The 16,768-nt window shown below is 29.8% G+C and overlaps 8 protein-coding genes across 8 annotated transcripts, besides 1 other annotated feature; 3 read left to right on the forward strand and 5 right to left on the reverse strand.

The window, feature by feature from the left end:
- Window positions 1-859: 859 nt before the first annotated feature.
- Window positions 860-1,051: a mobile genetic element.
- Window positions 1,052-2,338: 1,287 nt separating this feature from the next.
- On the forward strand, window positions 2,339-5,670 carry TVAGG3_0973900 (armadillo (ARM) repeat-containing protein family; the record flags this gene model as incomplete). The annotated part of the gene is made up of 1 exon (XM_001323342.1): window positions 2,364-5,654. One exon carries the CDS (start codon window positions 2,364-2,366, stop codon window positions 5,652-5,654), a length of 3,291 nt encoding a protein of 1,096 aa, XP_001323377.1.
- A 346-nt stretch (window positions 5,671-6,016) lies between these two features.
- TVAGG3_0973910 (spectrin binding) lies at window positions 6,017-7,411 on the forward strand (the record flags this gene model as incomplete). The annotated part of the gene is made up of 1 exon (XM_001323341.1): window positions 6,017-7,411. One exon carries the CDS (start codon window positions 6,017-6,019, stop codon window positions 7,409-7,411), a length of 1,395 nt encoding a protein of 464 aa, XP_001323376.1.
- Window positions 7,412-7,709: 298 nt separating this feature from the next.
- On the reverse strand, window positions 7,710-8,414 carry TVAGG3_0973920 (uncharacterized protein; the record flags this gene model as incomplete). The annotated part of the gene is made up of 1 exon (XM_001323340.1): window positions 7,774-8,412. One exon carries the CDS (start codon window positions 8,410-8,412, stop codon window positions 7,774-7,776), a length of 639 nt encoding a protein of 212 aa, XP_001323375.1.
- Window positions 8,415-9,053: 639 nt separating this feature from the next.
- Window positions 9,054-10,848, reverse strand: TVAGG3_0973930 (uncharacterized protein; the record flags this gene model as incomplete). The annotated part of the gene is made up of 1 exon (XM_001323339.1): window positions 9,253-10,749. One exon carries the CDS (start codon window positions 10,747-10,749, stop codon window positions 9,253-9,255), a length of 1,497 nt encoding a protein of 498 aa, XP_001323374.1.
- A 123-nt stretch (window positions 10,849-10,971) lies between these two features.
- Window positions 10,972-11,816, reverse strand: TVAGG3_0973940 (exonucleolytic nuclear-transcribed mRNA catabolic process involved in deadenylation-dependent decay; the record flags this gene model as incomplete). Its single annotated transcript, XM_001323338.1, has 1 exon — window positions 11,035-11,796. One exon carries the CDS (start codon window positions 11,794-11,796, stop codon window positions 11,035-11,037), a length of 762 nt encoding a protein of 253 aa, XP_001323373.1.
- Window positions 11,817-11,854: 38 nt separating this feature from the next.
- TVAGG3_0973950 (uncharacterized protein) lies at window positions 11,855-13,369 on the forward strand (the record flags this gene model as incomplete). The annotated part of the gene is made up of 1 exon (XM_001323337.1): window positions 11,863-13,311. The coding sequence occupies one exon, from the start codon at window positions 11,863-11,865 to the stop codon at window positions 13,309-13,311; it is 1,449 nt and encodes a 482-aa protein (XP_001323372.1).
- Window positions 13,370-13,671: 302 nt separating this feature from the next.
- Window positions 13,672-14,906, reverse strand: TVAGG3_0973960 (spectrin binding; the record flags this gene model as incomplete). Its single annotated transcript, XM_001323336.1, has 1 exon — window positions 13,932-14,906. One exon carries the CDS (start codon window positions 14,904-14,906, stop codon window positions 13,932-13,934), a length of 975 nt encoding a protein of 324 aa, XP_001323371.1.
- A 657-nt stretch (window positions 14,907-15,563) lies between these two features.
- Window positions 15,564-16,713, reverse strand: TVAGG3_0973970 (nucleoside diphosphate kinase family; the record flags this gene model as incomplete). Its single annotated transcript, XM_001323335.1, has 1 exon — window positions 15,580-16,707. The coding sequence occupies one exon, from the start codon at window positions 16,705-16,707 to the stop codon at window positions 15,580-15,582; it is 1,128 nt and encodes a 375-aa protein (XP_001323370.1).
- Window positions 16,714-16,768: the final 55 nt, after the last annotated feature.

Raw genomic sequence — 16,768 nt, forward strand, 5'->3', positions numbered from 1 at the left:
TTATATAAAAATCAAATTCAATGATCTTAAAAGCGAAGGATAAACCTCAAAATTTACGAATATAATGAGTGGGAATATAATGCTTATCTATCATAAAACCATATGAAATATCAATTTTTGCTTTACGCCTAATTTTTGACGACAATTAGCAAAAAATGTTAAATGTTAACACTCAGTCCATTTGAATATGAAAAATAAAATTGACTTTGATTAAATGTTTTTATTTATCATGCAATTCTTCTTGCGACCAAAGGTTTGAATAAAATTTCAAAAAATAAGATAGCTTAAAAAATAATATACGGTAGTGTTTACTAATAGATGAATAGTATATAAATTCTATTAAAATGGATTTGATCCAAAAAAATATATAAAATTTGATCATAAATAAAATCGTTTTAAATTACTTCTTCATTTAAATTATAACAATTATTTTTGGTTTTATAGTTTTTAAAGCTCATGTGGTTTTTTTAACCACAGAATACTTATGTGCTGCCAATCCAAAGCTCACGTTAGACAACAAGAGTCATGAAGTCTCATACTAAGGGATATCCAACATATATTTTAATAATCTAATGTTTGTGACAAATATTCAACATAAAATTAAGTTTTCGTTTCGTTACAAGGCATTCATACTTTGGAGATATCATATTTAATGTACAGAAAAGTTAATATTAAACAATACATGCTAAAGAATTAATAAATAAGATAATAAAATAAATTTATACGTAATTACTTTCATTTAATATGCTTTATGCTGTATAATATTGATTAAGAGGTATTAAAAGGTTCCATAATCTGCTTTTATAGGCAAGATTTTTGATAAAAATTTTAAATTTTGAAAAATGATGAGAAAAGGAAAAAAAGGTAAATGAGAGCAAGAGGAGGGAAAAAAAGAAAAAGAAAAGGAAGGGAAGGGAAAAATAAAAGAAAGAAGGACATATAAAAATTTAGATGCGCATTCTTAATGCCGAGGCGGCTTGCCGCCGAGGCGCGATTTTTTTAGGCCTCTACGGTAACCCGGCAATGTTTTTTTAAATCTTGTACAGCCCTATGTTTTATGCATAGTGCCGATACTCAAATATCAGATTACTTAGATCCATGAATAATATCCGAATTTTTTTTCTTAAAATTAAACTTCAAAACTTCTTGCAATCTTATTCTTCATCAATTGTAAATTTTTAAAACCATTTTTTAAAATAATTTTGCGTAAAGTTTATTCTCATGTTGTTTTAATCGAAAATTGATACATTTTCAAAAAAATAATATTGACTTATGAAATTCATTTTTAAGGTGAAATAGTATTGTTTTTATTAAAGTATATGAATAATATATAAAAAATTAATGAATAATATAAGCAGATTTTTAGTTTACAAAACAAATATGAGCAATGCAATTTCAAACTTTTGCTGGCAATTTCGATATTGCTCAAGTTTGTAGTATTTGTGATACCTATAACATCGGCTTAATCAAAATTCGATTTTTCTTATGAGTTATTGAGAAAATTTGATTGCAATGAGAAGGATTTCGACGTTTTTGATAAACTAAGAGCTGAGCTTTAGGGGTTCAGTTTATTTATGGCTGTAGTTTGATGCGTAGATCTCTTTTTTATTGTAAATTCTTTCAGCATGGAGATCGAGAATGAATCTTTTGAGAACTTTATGAGCTTTTACACCCGTAAAGAGGTCCTTCGAGGAAAGATAGTCCAGACTACATGAAGATGTGGGTTAACCAAAAAAATCCGATGGTTTCCCCATATTCATGTAGATCTTCGAAAAAATGAGCACCAAAAATGCCAAAAAAATAGGCTTTTTATTGGATTTGTACACTAGATCAATAATCTATTTAGGATCTGACACTCTTTTTAGCCAGAGATATGAGGTCCTTTCTAGGAAAACGATCTATTCATCCATAAAAAAAATGAATTATCGTTTTCCCCAGAAATTACATGGGGAGTGGTAAAAGTAAGGAAAATCTGGGTAAATCAATAATTTTATAATTTATTTTTCTAAACCAACTATTTTTTTATTTTGATAATCTTTAGAGCATTATATTAATAGTCTGTAGGGAAAAAATGTCTATGGAGAAATATTTAAATATTATCTAGTATCATATCATTTCCCTACAATATCTGTACCGTACATCATTTCCATCTCGAACATATCCACAACAAATTGCACTTTATATAGCCCCAGACCTCGCTCAATCATAGTGGTATTAGTTATTTCTAAAATTTCTTTTAAATTGTAATGAATTTAGCGTTACTCAAAAAAATCTTGTTAGATTACTCTAATACAAAACTTTAAAAGAGTAATCACTCTTATATTTATTTTTTTACCACGTAAATTGTCAAAGGTTTTTGGTCAATGGACGAATCGAATTTATTAAAAATCATTGAGGGATCTAATTCCGATGACGATGCCGTTCGTGGTACTTCTGAAGCACAAATCGAAGAGCTTCTCCAAAATGATCCATTATTTGTCTTAAACTCATTTTTGAATCTTATTTTGGCAAATTCAAATCAAAGCATCTCACAGCGAATGATCATTCAACTATTTTCAATCGTCAAGCACATGACACGCTTTTTATCCACAGAAATTCTTATGAATTTTCTAAATAGTTTAATTTCAAATGTTCAAGCTTTATTCAATCCAGAAAACGGATACATGGGTCAAAGCATCATACCATCTGTTCTTTGCAATATCTATTCCCTAATAATTTCGCTTGTCCACAAATTTTCACCAGAAGCAACAATTGATTATAACGAGATCGTTTCTCAACTTGTACAAGTCTTACAGCCCAACTTTACAATACCAATTATTGCCGAAGCAATTGAAGATTCAGCAGATCTTTACAATTTCAATCCAGACGTGCTCTATCAGTTCATTATTGACAATGAATCATTTCCGAATGCAATAATACGCTTATATTTTGCAATCATTGGCAAAATTCAAGAAGGCAAAAATTATGTTGAACTTTTACCACAAATTTTGAGCAAAATCACCGATGACAATGTTCTTTCATCGATATCCTACATCAACAACTTCTGTGAACAAAGTTCTCCTTTCATGGAGTTTGTTTTTCTTGACTTGTCAAATTATTTAGGAAATTTAATTTTAAATCAAGTGAGTGACCAAATCAAAATCAACTGTTTATATACTATATCATCACTTGTTACAAAGAACTCTTCATATCTTGTAAATTCATCTGAATTTGCTGAAATCTTTTTCAAGATTTCAATTTCCATCTTTAATGACTCAAATTATCAAGATCTCGAAGATGAAAACAGCACAAGCATTGCAAATATCCATCAAGAAATATGTCACGATGTATTTCTCAAGTTAGATATGTTGTTTTCCAACAACAAAAGCAATTTTTTAGAATTTATTGGTCAAAACCAAAATTATTTATTTGGATATTTAATATTTTTATCTTTTTGTTATAATCATTCTGATATTGAATTAGTTGATCAAGTATTAGAAGAAAATAGTGATAATATTAATCTGAAATACGCATGCATGAAAATTTATTCCGATGCTGTTTCAAAAACTAATGATGAAGATTCTCTTGATGTTTTTTCAAATGTTATTGAGTTTTTGAATTCCGGTGAAGATGAAGCGATAGTTTATCTTATTCTCAAAGGAATAAGCAAAAGGAATTTTTATTCTAAAAAAGTTAATTCCGATTTGGAAATAGAAACATGGGATAATCTTTCTCATTATGTTTTAGAAGGATTTAGTAATGGCTGGAATGAAAAAATTGTTGAGAAATTAATTTTCGTTTTATCAGCATGCATAGAAATGAACGAAAACTATTCGATTGAAGATAGTTTAGCAACTTTCGATCAAATCTTTAATGAATATGAAAGTAGTGATACAATAAGAGCTGCAATTGTTAAAGTTATTCCTCGATTATTAGATCATTTTAATGAAGAGAAAAATCAACAAATAATTGAACAAGCAGCATTTGCTTATTACGAAGTTTGTGCAAATTCTTTAAATGATGAATCGATTAATCCAAAGAATATACCAACATATATGAGTTCTATGTTGAAATTCATTAAATTTGCAGGAAATTTACTTGATGATAAGTTAGAATATTTATTTAATTCATCATTTAATGCCGTATCACAAGAATTGCAATTTACTGAAGTTAAAAAAGATACTCTTGCTGATTTAAGTGCTTATTACGCAACTGAATCAATGATAACGGGAACGAAATATGTAATTGAGAAATCAACTGTTGATACAATTACTGATTACATTAGTATTATTTTGTCAATTGTTGATAAGGAACAATTTAAATATTATTTGGTTGACAATGAATATAATGTAATGAACCAATTAGTTAATTTATGTGTTAATTATATTCAAGCTGATATTTATTCAATAGAAATATGTACAAAATGCTTTGAATTGTTAAGATCATTATATGATTCTGAAATTGCTGAAGAAAAGCATGAAGAATTATTGGGAATATTAATAGAATGCTTCAAGAGAATCTGCAAATACAATTTTGATAATGGTATATTGCTTATCCATATATTAACATTTGCACGTGATGAAAAAGATCAAATTAAACAAAACGAAGAAGCAAAACAGAATTTCATGGATCTTTTGATTAATAACATTTTAACTACTTATTCTTTAGCTAAAAACACAATTAAAGGTAATTTGGAAGACACTCAACAATACCTTTATTTTGAACAATTTACAACAGGTGAAAACTTTGGAAATGCAATATTTACTTTCAGAAAAATTTGTTCTGACATGTTAATACAACCTTTCCAAGAAAAAATTATTCCTCTTGTTATGGAAAATAAGGAAGTCAAATCTTTATACCAAATGAACATAACTTTGTTGAATTTTTATTTGACATTATTCCAAGATGATTCGGAATATGAAAAATATCGTGGATATATATTTGATTACATTGCATTATTAAGATCAAATAAAGAAGATGATGATGATGATGAAACAGTAGCTGAAAATTATAGCAAAAATATGTGCGATGAATTATTTACTACATTATATAGTGTAATCAAATATATTGATATGAGACAAGAGTTTGTTGTAGAATTACATCAAATTCTTTATGATTTATTTGAACATTCTGATTGTTTTGTCAGAAGAGGTGATTTTCCATTTTGTTTAATGCTTATTTACCTCAAATATCCATTTATAACTGAAGAAATGGATATATCTGAGGTAATTTCTTTTGTATCTGTCGATTTAATGTTCTTTGCAGATCCGTATAAATTATACGATCTGAATTATTCTCATTGCTTTGTTTTCAACAAGATAAGTTTGTTTTGGCTGGAAAATTATTGGCCATTTTTAATAGAAAACCACGAAGAGATTCATAAAAGTGGTGAGGATGGAAGCTTATTGGAATCCATTTTTGCTGGATGGGGAAGCGACATGGATATTAAAATTAAATGTGAATCAAAAAGGGAATTACATAAGAAGTATAAGAGGTTCTTCTATAGATTGATTGAATTATGTATGCATAACCGGAGTATCATCCAAAATATTCAGACATTCTTCAGGGCAGAAAAAGAAAATGGTAAATATCTGAGCAAACAAGCAGTTAATAACTGGACATCAGTTTTCAATTTATATTTCAAGAAATTTATGCAAGAACATGCTAGACAATAAATAAAAAATGTTTTTTTATATGGTATAAATTCAAAGAATTATTTATTTGAATATAGAATCACAAATAAATATATTTAATTATCTATGACTTTCACTATCTCATTGAAAATCGAGAGAATCCCATTGAAATGAGGATGAAATTATGAAAATATATTTTTTTGCTGCTGACAAATGACAACTGAAGGGTTGATAATCATTTCTTAGCATTACCAAGAAATGTTTTCCATTTTTATTTGCCAATTTCCTCTCAGAATTCTAATGCTTTTAGACAGAATCAATTAATGTAATATGTGAGATGGGAAATCTTAAAAAATGAAAAAAAGTGAAGTGAACCGATTATATAAAATCCAGTATAAAAAAATATGAATATTATCACACATGAATATTCTGAGCTCAAGCAATGTAACGATATTAAAAATAATGAACTGTTAGCATTCATTATTAATAACCAGAGGATTGAATTATCAAAATATTCTTCAATCATTATCTCGAAATTTGTTCATGATCAATATTTACTTGATATTTCAGTTAAATCAGTTAGTAAATGTATTAATATATCATGTAATAACACAATTGACATCATATCGGAGTTTTTCAAAACAAGTGTTCTTCATTATGAAAATGACAAAGAACGTAATCGAGATATATTCGAATTTGGCAGAGCATTCGATATTACATTCTTAACAAACATATTTTGTGAATATGTTAAGTCTACATACAAAGAAATCAATGAAGAAAACTTTTATGATATCTATGATTGTTCAACATTTCAAAATGACATAAATAAGATGAATGAGTGTGTTTCTTTCTTCGCATCAAGAATGTCTGATCTTGATGAAGAATATAAAATCAAAACTATCAAACGATATAGATATGACTTTTTTGAGAGTATTTTGAAATCAAAATCTCTTAAAATATCAAATGAAGACTCATTAGTCAACACAATCCTCAAGTTGAGTGAAGATGATAATTCATTCTTTAATCTTCTGAATCATGTTAGAGTTGAATTTTGTAACAATGATTCTATCAAATCTATCAAAAACTTCTCAGATCGAAACAAGTTAGAATCAATCACAGCAGAAGTATTCGAACGTGCACTTCTTCATCGTTCACCAATTCTTCACAACCTATCAATTTCAGATGCAAATTATTTTTGTCGAGAAACAGTTCCTAATTTTAAAATTTCAAATGTTGAAGAACATCATGTTACTGATCACACATCTGAAAACTTAATAAATTTAAAGAGTCTGAGAAAGACAAGCGATGATTTTGATGAGATCTATTCAGTTCTTGAAAATGCGTCAAATGAAGGAGATTTTTCAACAATCAAATTTGCAGTAGATGAAAAATATTCTGAAATTACGCATAGTCGCTCAGATATTAATATGATTCTTGGATCAGCAATAAAGAACAATATATGTCTTACTAAATTTTTGTTCATTTCTGGCGCGGATATAAGAAGCAAAGTTTTTTTCGGAGAAGGGATTCTTCATATATTTTGCAGAAATGGAAATTTGGAAGGTGTTAAATTTGCTCTTAAACACATAGATATTAATGATAGAAGTAGTATTGGTGGAACTCCTCTTCATTTAGCTATTAATAACAATCATGATGAAATATGTGAATATCTTCGCTCTCAATCAAATATAGATAAAAATGCCAAAAACTATATCAATGAAACTGCTCTTCAATATGCAATACGACTCAAACGAGAGCATATTGTTGAAATTCTTCGCAAAAATGGATTTACAGAATAAAAATACAGATAATTTGTTTGAAAACTTTAATAAAATAAATATGAAAGCTTAGATGGTGAACATACATGAATCTTGCTTTAATTCAAAATCTTGAAAACTTGCGTGAAGAATCATTGAAAATCAATCTTAAATAGTATTAAATTCATAAAAATTATGACACATTCTCAATTTTTTGATACTCAAGCTTTATATCCTGATTTCATAGGTAAAAATTTAGTATTTTTTGGTAAAAGTTATTATAAATCACTAAATAGTACCTATTATAGCTGTTGTGAAATATGACAGCAAGTGGAAATCACGCACTTTAAAAAATACTATAAAATTATGAGTAAATCTATATTTTAAAACAAGAATAATATTAGTTAAATTTGTTGACGTATTGAGTTTAGAAAACTAAATAAATCTCGTGAATTGTTGAATTCATCTACTAAAATTGTTGTTGCAATTGAACTGGGGAGCGTTGAATTTGATAATACAAAATTATTCTGAATGCAATCTAATTCTACCTCATATGACTGAGGAAGAAAAACAAATTTAGTTTTCCCATTAGATATTGATATCTTAATTCCGTAAAGAGCTTCATATAAAGAGAGGTCTGTTTGATATGAAGAGTAAAATTCGTCAGCTTTTTCTTTCTCGCCTTTAATATGATTTGCTGTTGTTTCGAGAAGTCTAATTTTCACTTGGTAATCTTCGAAATTCTTTGGTATTGTTTGTATATCATTATTCAGCTTTTTGATTTCGATTTGTTGCTTTTTGTTCTGAACGCTAATGTTTTCGTTCTGATTTTTGATTCTCTTAATATTTTCCATAACAAGTCTTTGCTCATCTTTTAAGTTTCTTTCATTTCTGGTCATATCAGTTTTCAAATTATTAATCATCTGCCTTTTCTTTTTCATTAAATCAGTCTGTTGGGTAACAAATTTGTTCAATTTGTCTTTGCTCTCTGCAATTGCGTCTAAAAAGTGCTTCAGTGATTCATTTATAGAATCATTCTCCATTTTTAAACGTATACATTTTAGATTCAATCTGTAAAAAAAATTTATCCAAGCTGTTTTTTCCAACCATTTTACCTTCAAATTAAAGTTAATGGTAATGTACTGAGATATGAATGAGAAATTACCCATTATTGCAAAAATGATTTTTGAATTCAGAACCTCATTATAAACTTTTGTACTAGCCTACAGGAACAGCGGTCACTTCAATCATTCTGAGACATCTCAATTGTTATGGAGGAGAATATTTAGCTAAAAATAAATTGTAAGAGTAAATATCGTTGATCAGCTACTAATTGAGTATACACAATGGAAAAACAAGGATTTGAATGCTTTCTTAAAGAAAAAAAGGTAAATTATTTTGTTGACAATTACCTTTTGCTGCTTGTCAAAATCGGTAGATTTTTAATTCATTCCCCATGGGATTGCATTCTAAATATTATGAGATGTATCAATGATTAGTCTAATTTAAATTACTTCTACTTTGCATATTATAAGCTTAAGATAAAATTTTCTATGAGAATATATATTCACATATGGACAAATAGAAATAATGCGTATAAGGTCGATGAAAAAATGAGCGTTTTTAAAAAACCGCCGTTTGAGAGGAAAATTGAGAGCCCCGATGTATACTTTTTGACATTGTCAAAAACTTTGAAAGGACCAAAAAAATTTTAGTGTCAGAAAGTTTACAAATGTATACTTTCTGACAAACAGACCCTCAGAAAGTACTCAAACTGCGGTTTTTAATTTCCGCATTTTTTTTGGCGACCTTATTCACACTGAATGAAAATAAAAGGAAATTTATACAAAAACTTAATAAAAACTTTATTTACAATAAAAATCTTAGAAAGTCAAATGCTTTCCAAGAATTGCTTTCAAGTAGTCATGTTTCAATTCCGGCAGTGTCATATTATCCATTGCCTCGAAGTATTCGAATAAATTATGTTCTCTGCAACCTTTATAGTCATTTCTTTTTCCTAATGCTACGTAATTCAAATTCATCGACATTGCGTATCTCTTTGCGTATTGTGTGCACTCGAAACCAATAGGAAGAACCTCTGCAACAGTAGCATTCTCATTCATGAACACAGAATAAATGGATTCTTCGGCAAAAGCTGTTACAAACATTTGACTTTTTGCAATTGTATTTGCAATAATTCTCAAATCATCATCATCCGAAATCACTTCGATCTTTGCCTTAGGGAAGGCCTTCTTGAGTTCAGGAAGAACATACGAACACTTCTGATGAACAGAAATGCGTCCAGAAACCATTTTCTTGGAGGTGAAGTGATGTTTTACTTCAGAAATTATTTCAGGTTTCAATCTTGTGATTTGGTCCATGAATTCGCCCCATGCAAGGCCAGGAATCGTTTGGTACATGGTCCTGTTAACGAGATACTTGATACCGGAGCGTGTGGGAAGTACTACGCCATCTCCGTAACAAACATTTTGGTTTTTCATGAAAATTTCACCATCAAAAACGGATTTGATGATGTTTACGAGGTTTTCTTGGTTGCTGGTGAGCATAAGTGCAGGCATATGGGTGGATTTAGTGTAGTAAGTGCTGATCCAGATCGGAAATACAACATCTAACAAGATTTCATGGGCTTTGGTTGGATTTGCGTCCAAAAAGTAAATATCTGGGGCTCCTGGGTTGCCATTTCGTAGTTCTGTAGGATTCATAGCATTTATGTGTGGTGAATAAGGTGTTCTGGCAAATGAAACGTTGATATAAGAATTTGAAGTGGTATTTATCTGAGAAAATGCGGCAGATGGGAAGGAAAAGACTATTATTGATTCATTGAAGAAGCATGCATCGTAGATTTCGACATTTTGGAACTCACGATATGAAAATCTTGAAAAACCTGTTGGAAACGCATTTATTTCGGCAACTGAAATGTTATTTTGGCCAATATGTATTTTACCGCAATAAATATCTAATGTAGAGTTTCCAATCATCGGATGTAAAACAACATAAGAACCATCTGTATCATTTGCAACCATATCGTAGTAATTATTAATTCTATTATCTAATCTCGTTCCGCCAGTGGTTAAAAACGTGGTTAAAAGACTTATTCCGGCGGATTTTGGAATTTGATTAAATTCACTATAAGAAACATTAATTGTAATACGAGATCCTGTTGTAGAAACAGATTTAACATTGATTGATGCACAATCAACTGAAGTATATGGTAACGGCATTCTTGGAGGATCATTATCGAAAATTAAAAGATAACTAGAGAAGCAAATACAAATAAAAATGGGTACAATAGCTGTAGTATATAGTATTGCCCACTTTGGAATGTAGCTCCATATATTCTTTGATGGTTTCGCTTTCATTCCAAAGTGTAAAAAAATTCTTCTGAAATCCACTCACGAAAATATTGTCATTGAGATATTTTCCTTCCTACTGCAACTATGAGCAAGGCCAATCTTTTTCTCTCACATCATTCAATACCAATACTCATTATTTTAAGAGAATTTTATGAATATTAATGTAGCTTAGCATTTAATAAACAAAAAGTATTAGGAACTTCCAAAATGAAGAAGAATAGTTCTTAAATCGACATGTTTACTATCAAAAATAAAATATCATAAATAATATCGGTAATTTACAATTTCCTTTTATTTAAGACCCTTATTTCTATATCTTTCGTTCAGCAAAACACCTCCAAAATGCTTGGCCATTGCTTTATAATAAGAAAGTAGCGTAACATAGGAATCTGAGCCAGCCTGGTGCATAGTTCCTGATCTAACAACATCAAAATCTTTGGCAACATTCTGTAATGAGCCAACATTGTGGATTGTTTGTTGCATTATATATCTAAGATCGTAATAATGAGGGAAATATAATCTAGTAACTTTTTCGAATTCAGCTTCGGTCTTTGGCAATGGTTGTGCTGATAAAAGTTTGACTAAATAAGCAATATCATAACCAGCTTGGAATGTAATCCAAATAACCCTATCATTCATTACTAATCCGCTTGCAATAAGCATTGAAACGAAATCTGCCATCTCTATTCCATCTTTTTCGAATTTATCAAAATCAATTCCGGCTTGTTTTAAGAGATTAATTGAATCTGACGTGTGCATATCATTTTTAATATTAAATCGTAAGTTAAATTGCCATGTGCATATTGGTTTTGGAATATTTCCATTTTCATCTCCAAGAGTTATACCAATTTGTATTAATTTCATTCTATTAACATTTTCTCGTTCTGTTAAATATTTAACTGTTGGTGTTGCTGTTACAGGAGGAGATTTAATAAAGAATCCTGAAAATTCTGTATCCATTCCAACGAAATGGAAATGCTCTACTAAGTGCGAGATTTTATGCATCTCTTCTTCGCAATTATAATCCCAGACATCAATGATGTCGTCTGACATTTGAGATTTCCTAAAATCTGACACTATAAACTTTACAAAATCATTTCGTGTCAAAAAAAATATTTAATGTTTGAATTATTCGAAGATAAGAAGAACCAAGATGAAAAGAATACACCAGAAGTAATAGTCAAGCAAAACACAGTATCAGAAATCATGGATACTAAAGATATGAGAACTTTGGCTTATATTTTGATTGGTTTGTTCTCTACGATCATTTTCTTCAATTATAAAGTGGAATATCTTGAAACGCAAGAGTCAAAAAGAATAGATGTATCAGATGGATCAAGACAATCTGTGACTTACGCGATAACAGCTAATAATTTGTCGCAAAACAATATATTTTCAATTCTTGAATACAGATATCTCCCTGATTCATCAACAGAATCCAAGTCATGCCAATGGAATTTCAAAGTTCACACTTATTATTACGATAATGAAGGAAATATTACCAGAGCTATAGAAAACAGAAATTGGCATCGTTGGACAGCTAATGAAACATTCCATCCGATGCATTTTACTCAAACTCGTAATATTTCATCACTTCGAATTTCATCTAACAGTGATGCGCAAAAGGAATGGCTTGGAGCAATGGAATTCAGATGGACAGTTCCTATTCGGTCTGCTTTCAAGATTGCCTTCTCAATACATACAGAATTTTTCATTTTTTACATAATTTTATTTATATTTTACGTTAAGAACAGTCTTAAGTTCAAAATGAAAGCTAGATCGAAAATAGTTATGACACTTTTACCTTTAGGCCTTATTTCAGAGTTTCCTTACGAATATTTCGGATTCGAATTTATTTTTTCGGATACATTAAGAGATACATTCTTTTATCTATACTACGGACTTACAGTATTATTTATTGCGTTCAGAATCCATGAATTTAATGTCGAAACTTGTATGATGAAAAAGAATATGAAAGCTTTTACATTTGGTGGCGCAATGACCATCCAAGGTGTTCTGTCATCAATATCTCGTCATTTGATCATGTATTCTTTGCCTTCTTTGCCAGACGGAACAGATCCATCTGAAGGAGACTTTATTTCTAAGAATCTGTTTGCTGTTGTTGTTGGATTGACTTTCTATCAAGTTCTTACTGCATTAATGGATAAAATGGATAAGAAAAAGAACGATGATTTGGAAAGATTCAAAATTCAACATTATCCTTTATTCTTTTCCATGGTTGTATCAGTAGTTTTCTTTTTACAGGATGCAAGGAAGAAGAGTTTCATTCAAAATCCTGTTAAAAAGGCAATTATGCAAGGAGTTTGGCATCTTGTGATATTTTTCGAATCAATCATCTCAATTCCAATCAAAAATGATCGTGCTGATGCTTTTGAGTTCGAAATAGACAGAGATCAGATTGATTCTGAGTCTTATGAAGAAGAAACTGAAGAAGATGAAAATCATGACCCAGAAAAGCCAGAAAACGAACCACAAAATTTAGAAAATACCCAATTAATCACAAATGAACCTCCAAAAGAAGTCAATGACTTATTATCTGTTAATTAATATTTTTATATTTATATAAGATGTTGTTTATATATATTATTAATAAAGATAATTTTATCGGAACTTATATTTAAATATTTCGGATATATTTTCATTATTTGCCATAGAAAGTCTAAATAAGATTTTACTTGTAATGCAAAATGTTGAATATTCAACAGAGCAAACTATATAGTTTGAATTTAATTATGAATTGAGAGTATGTCAGATAGAGGTAAGGGTATCCATATATACCAAAAGATGGAATAATAAAGGATCATTTATATTGAGTTAATCATGTTGTTTCAATTCTTCGTTGGACAAAATTAAAACAATGTTTTTGAAGAAATAACACTTCAATTATATGTCCTTTGGTTGAGTCATATTTGGAAGATATTGAAACATTTTTAAAGGAAATTCGCAAAATCACCAGTGACATTGTAATTCAAAAGTTGATGAATTTCATCATTCAAAGTGTTTAGATTATTATGGTTGTTCATTCTTGCCATCATTGTCTTCAATATCGTTGATACGATTGCATATTTGAATTTAATTACTTGAAGATCTCAATGGCTCCATGGATAATAATTAATATTCATTTTGGAATGATAATTAAATATTTAATCAAACAATCTGAATTTTTATTATGGAAATCCATTTTTGCGAAGAATTTCAACTATAGGCTCCCGTTTGAGACGTATTGCATATTGAAGAGCAGTTTCATTGCCATTGTTTTTGGCATATTTATCTATATTTGGTTGGGAACAAAGAAATTCACAGATATCAGCATGATTATATTCAATAGCTTCAAAAAGAGGTGTTTCTCCAAAACAATTTCTATCATTAATATCTATGTGTTTAAGTGCAAATTTAACACCTTCTAAATTTCCTTTTTCGCAAAACTGTTGAAGAATACTTATTTGTTTATTAGAACTACTTCTTATATCAACACCATGAGCAGCCAAATATTTTATAAGACATAAATTATTATTAGCTGCTGCGACAAAAATTATATTAATATCGAAGCTACTATCCTTAATTTCAGTATATTTTTCATCAACTGCAAATTCGATTGTTGAAAAATCTCCTTCATCTGATGCATCAGATGCATCTGAAAGAACTGAATAGATTTGATAAAAATTATCTCCTGTCTTTCTCAAACTCTTTAAATTTATTAAGTTTTCATATGAATGATCAATAACATGATGTTCTTCAGCATTTGAAATTTTAAAATTAGGAACTGTTTCACGACAAAAATAATTTGAATCTGAAATTGATAGTTTGTGAGGGATTGGTGAACGATGAAGAAGTGCACGTTCGAATACTTCTGCTGTGATTGATTCTAACTTGTTTCGATCTGAGAAGTTTTTGATAGATTTGATAGAATCATTGTTACAAAATTCAACTCTAACATGATTCAGAAGATTAAAGAATGAATTATCATCTTCACTCAACTTGAGGATTGTGTTGACTAATGAGTCTTCATTTGATATTTTAAGAGATTTTGATTTCAAAATACTCTCAAAAAAGTCATATCTATATCGTTTGATAGTTTTGATTTTATATTCTTCATCAAGATCAGACATTCTTGATACGAAGAAAGAAATACACTCATTCATCTTATTTATGTCATTTTGAAATGTTGAACAATCATAGATATCATAAAAGTTTTCTTCATTGATTTCTTTGTATGTAGACTTAACATATTCACAAAATATGTTTGTTAAGAATGGAATATCGAATGCTTTGCCAAATTCGAATATATCTCGATTATGTTCTTTGTCATTTTCATAATGAAGAACACCCGTTTTGAAAAATTCTGAAATGATGTCAATTGTGTTATTACATGATATATTAATACATTTACTAACTGATTTAACTGAATTATCAAGTAAATATTGATCATGAACAAATTTCGAAATAATGATTGAAGAATATTGTGATAATTCAATCCTCTGGTTCACTTCACTTTTTCATTCAATGATTTGATTAGCATCAACATATATATCATCAGAATGAGACAAATACCGGCTAATTTGTGGGCGTTCTGAACCTTATCTAACATCAATTCTTTTAAAACTTTATTTGGTATCTTCTGGATTGTTAATAGCTTTTTACACTTCGAAAACATATCAGAATATCAACATTTTTTGAGATATAATAATACTAATTTCAAATTATGAATTCAAATCAAATGAATACATATGACTTTTAGAATGTTTTTATTCTTTTTGTTTTGTAACATAAATAATATAAAGTATTTGTTTAATAATCAAGAAAAAAAAATCAAATTTATTCAGTCTCAAGAATAACGAAGAAATATTCAACTTCAAGTGGTGCATCTTCTTCTAAATCAGTACAATGAACAGCATTATGAACCAAATCAGTTCCGAAAATAGCGCGAAGGCTTTGTGGACGAATTTGTTTCGCGACAGAAACATCGCGTGGTCCGCAAAGCTTTCTTAACTCTGATACAGCATTATCCTTAACAAGTTCAAGAGCAATCAATAAGCCAGAAGCTAACTCTGAAACCATATCTGAATAATCTCCAACAACTGTCTTGTAGACTTCAAGGAATTCTCCAGCAGTTGGGATTTCAAGTGTTGTCATAACAGCACCTGCTATTGTAAAGCCTTCTCCAACGATCTGGCGGATGATTGGACCGGCAAGTCCTTCATTAATTGCGTGAGGCTTGATAATGCAAAGAGTTGATCCTTCGCATTGGGAAGCTAATTCAACAGCATTCTCGCCGAATATAATTTGGAGCTCTCTTGCTGCTGATTCTGGAGAATCAGAGCCATGAGCAAAGTTTTCTGTTGTAGAGCGAGCATAAAGAGCACGAAGGGAGTTTGGTGCTTCTTTCTTGGCTGTATCGAGGTTTGTTGGGCCAATAATTGTACGCCATTTCTTGATTGCATTTGGACCAACAAGATCCATGGCGACAATTGGTCCACTAGTGATATACTTTATGAGATCATCGTAGAAAGGCTTGCCAACATGTTCTTGGTAAAATTTAGATGCTGTTTCTTTCGTAATGTATCCATATCTAAGCTTTGCAACGACTAAACCGTAGTCGGTAATACGCTCAAGAGCTTCACCAAGACGATTAATATTGCCTGGCTTGAGCATCGCGTATGTATGTTGAGATTGTTGATCAAACGCATTTTTAGTTTCCTCGTTTTGATACTCTATGATTTCATACTGACGACCATTGATTAAAAGCTTGTTTCCGATATATAAATCTTTGATTTGTACGTTATGATTCGTTGTTTTCTTGAGGAAAATTCTTTTCTGTCTGAGATCGTAGATTTCGATTTCTCCCAAATGTGTGAAATACATGAGTACGTATGGACGAACCAAATCCGCACGCTCATCATAAAATTCTAATTTAAATGAGTATGTTGGGAACTCGGAATTCATAAAAATAACGGGCAAAGAATAGACGGTTTTCTTTTTTTCGTTACTAGCGTTTTTCGTTTGA

The sequence above is a fragment of the Trichomonas vaginalis genome, chromosome I (assembly GCF_026262505.1).
Source record: "Trichomonas vaginalis G3 chromosome I, whole genome shotgun sequence".
NCBI classification, from domain to species: Eukaryota; Parabasalia; order Trichomonadida; family Trichomonadidae; genus Trichomonas; species Trichomonas vaginalis.